General features: G+C 37.3%; 1 protein-coding gene across 1 annotated transcript; it reads left to right on the top strand.

The window, feature by feature from the left end:
- The first annotated feature begins 345 nt into the window (after positions 1-345).
- Positions 346-1109, top strand: LOC104096476 (dirigent protein 22-like). The gene has a single exon (XM_009602849.3). The coding sequence runs from the start codon at positions 417-419 to the stop codon at positions 1002-1004; it is 588 nt and encodes a 195-aa protein (XP_009601144.1). The 5' UTR covers positions 346-416; the 3' UTR covers positions 1005-1109.
- Positions 1110-3240: the final 2131 nt, after the last annotated feature.

Genomic DNA, 3240 nt, shown 5'->3' with positions numbered 1-3240 from the left:
GGTGAGAGATAGAAATAGGATGGGATAGAGGTTAATTAAGAGGATTAATAGACGTGACTTTTGGGAGAAGAAAAGAGGGAGGTTAAAAGACATGACTTTTGGTATTCTATTTTTGGCACATAAAGGGATTAAAAAAATGAGGAAAGACTCAAAATTTTAAGAGGAAAAAAAAATGATTCCTGATGTATGAGAGATGCCACATCATCTCTTTATGTCCCTCAATTATATAATTATATAGATATAGATAGATTGGGGTGATATTTTGCGTCACAACCCATCCGCAGCCACATTTGACTTTGGATGCTCTCTCGCTTCTTCTTTGTGTATATATAGGGGTGTAAGAGATTGGAACCGCATCATAGTTTCTCTACGTCGCTTGTTTCACTTCCAAATTCCTACAAGAAAACAAGAGAGAGATGGGGAAACCAACAATCATTATTCACCTGATAATATTGTCAGTGCTACTAATGTTGACGGCCATGCCTGTAGTTCATGCTCTTGACAAAAACCCAAAAGCAGTTGGACGATGGTTTAAAAAGCTTGATAATGCAAAGCAGAAGACGACCAAGCTTCATTTCTACTTTCATGACTTAGCTACTGGTGGAAAGAACGAAACATCATCAGTAATTGCTCAAGCCACCAACATCACGTCTCAGTCACCGTTCTTGTTTGGCATACTCAGAATGATAGATGACCCATTGACCGTAGGACCAGAGCTGAGTTCCAAAAGAGTGGGTTCAGCTCAAGGAATATATGGTTCAGCAGCAATGAATGAATTTGGTCTGCTTATGAACTTCAATTTTGTGTTCACAGATGGACCTTACAATGGTAGCACTCTGAGTTTGCTTGGTAGAAACGCAATATCAAATGAATACAGGGAGATGCCAATAGTTGGTGGTTCTGGAGTTTTCAGGCTAGCTCGGGGCATTGCCACTGCCAAGACCTATTTTGCTAACTTTACTGTCGCTATTGTTGAGTATCATGTCATTGTACTTCATTATTAACTCCCGTGGCTTTCTTGATTTTTTTTCTTTTCGATAAAATTAGCAGGATTTGATCTTGTTTACCCAAAAAACGGATAGAATTGAATTTATACATAGTTCTAAGGATACGTGGTATAATTTGGTACAAATTGGAAAAATAGGAAAAATTATATCGAATAATGACTATAAAAATGAATGAATACAAACCCAAATTGAATAGAGAATGATGGACAAATGAACAAGATCAATCAATATCGTAAGCCCCAAAAAGGATAATATTTGACTATATGTTATAAATCTCAATAATCTCTGAATCTCAAAATGTATCGATGTCCCTCTTACAAATGACAACCACTCTTAATATAGTGGGGGAATCTCATTTTGGGTATAATTAAAAATACATAGTGGGGGTCCATATGCCATAACTTGCCAAAACGTCAACAATACCAATGTTTCCACAACAAATAGCCCATGACTCAATCACAATGTATACCAAAATTTCAATAACAACAAGATGAATGAGGAATACTCAATAAGGAAAGATACTTCAACAATTAACATCTTCACCTCAATGTGATAACGACTTTCACAACTTCAACACTAGCAACTCAACAAGAACATATTCCATAAAATTACAACCTCAAGTAAGGGTAATTTAACAATAAATAGGTAACATGACAATAAAGAAAATAACAACATCAACTAAAACATATGAGAGCAATTATAATATGTAAGAGGTTGATCAAGTCCTACAACGTCAAATAGAGCATGTAAGCGTAGATTAACAATGAATGATGTGACATGTTATAACAATTCAATTAAAGGCATGAAAAGAGTCTAAATAATCTAAACTGGTCAAATACCACATATAGCCTGTGTACGCACTCGTCACCTCACGTACACGTCTTTCACAAAACGCGAACCCCAATCCTAAGGAGTAGTTCCCCCACACAAGGTTATGTAAGATACTTACCTCAACTAGGTCAAGTCAACCTTCAGAAATAGCTTTTCCCCTAAAATTCTCCTCCACATGGTTCAAATCTAACCAAAAATGACTTAATAACATTAAACAATGCAAGAGAAACTAATTGCAATAGACAAATCTATGATCTTTACATATTTTCTAATAAGTCAACAGACTCAATCACTGTGCCCGCCCGGTCAAAACCCTATCCAAGGGTAGATTCCGACTACCCATAACCTCCTGGGTCCATATATGTGTTTTGTTTTCAAATCCGAATCAAAATCGACTCTCAAAACTAAATTCTTCATTTTTCAGAAACTTAAAAAAATTTCCCAATTTTCCTCTTTGATTCTCATAAATTTGATGTTATAACATCATACGAACTTTCTCACATGATCAAAATACCAAAATATTACCTAGAACTATGAATGAGACATCAAAATACATGAAATTTTCAAAGAAACTCATGAACTTCAAAAATCACAACCGAGCGTCTGAATCCTATCAAACCATCTTCGATTTGCACCAAATTTTGCAGACAAATTTCAAATAGCAAAATGGACTTACACCAAGTCCCGAAACCAAAATCCAAACCCGATAACCACAAAGTCAACCTATGGTCAAACCTAGAAATTTTCCAAACATTCAAATTACTAGCTTTCAGCAAAACAAGTCAAATCAAGTTAGGAACTTTCAAATTCAATTTCAGGCATACGCCCAAGTCCAAATTCATGATACGGACCCACCGAGATCGTCAAAATATCAGTCCTTGTCCAGTTGGACTAAGCTAAAATTTAATACATGGGACGGATCACTGTGATACTTTCAGAGCATGGAAACTTAGAACACCAGGTGGACTGCCGATAAGTAGGGTGGCAATTCAAGTCTGTAGGGCACTTCACCAACTATGTCAAGGATATCAAAGGGACCGATATACCTAGGGCTCAACTTGCCCTTCTTCCCGAACCTCATCACACCCTTCATGGGTGAAACCCGCATCAAAACCCTCTCTTACACCATGAATGTTGAATCACGAGCCCTCCAATCAGCGTAACTCTTCTGCCTGGACTAGATTGTATGAAGCCGATCCAGAATCAACTTGACTTTCTCCAAGGCATCCGAACCAAATCAGTGCAACCAATTAATTGGAGAATGACATCGCCTCCCATATAAGGCCTCACAAGGAGCCATCTAAATACTTGATTTGTAGCTGTTGTTGTAGGCAAACTCCGCAAGTGGTAAGAACTGATCCCATGAACCCCTGAAATCCATAACGCATGAGCATAGCATGTC

This window comes from Nicotiana tomentosiformis, chromosome 3 (genome assembly GCF_000390325.3).
Source record: "Nicotiana tomentosiformis chromosome 3, ASM39032v3, whole genome shotgun sequence".
Taxonomy (NCBI): Eukaryota; Viridiplantae; Streptophyta; class Magnoliopsida; order Solanales; family Solanaceae; genus Nicotiana; species Nicotiana tomentosiformis.
Note: the sequence above shows the minus strand (reverse complement) of the source record. Positions and strands in the feature narration are given on the sequence as shown.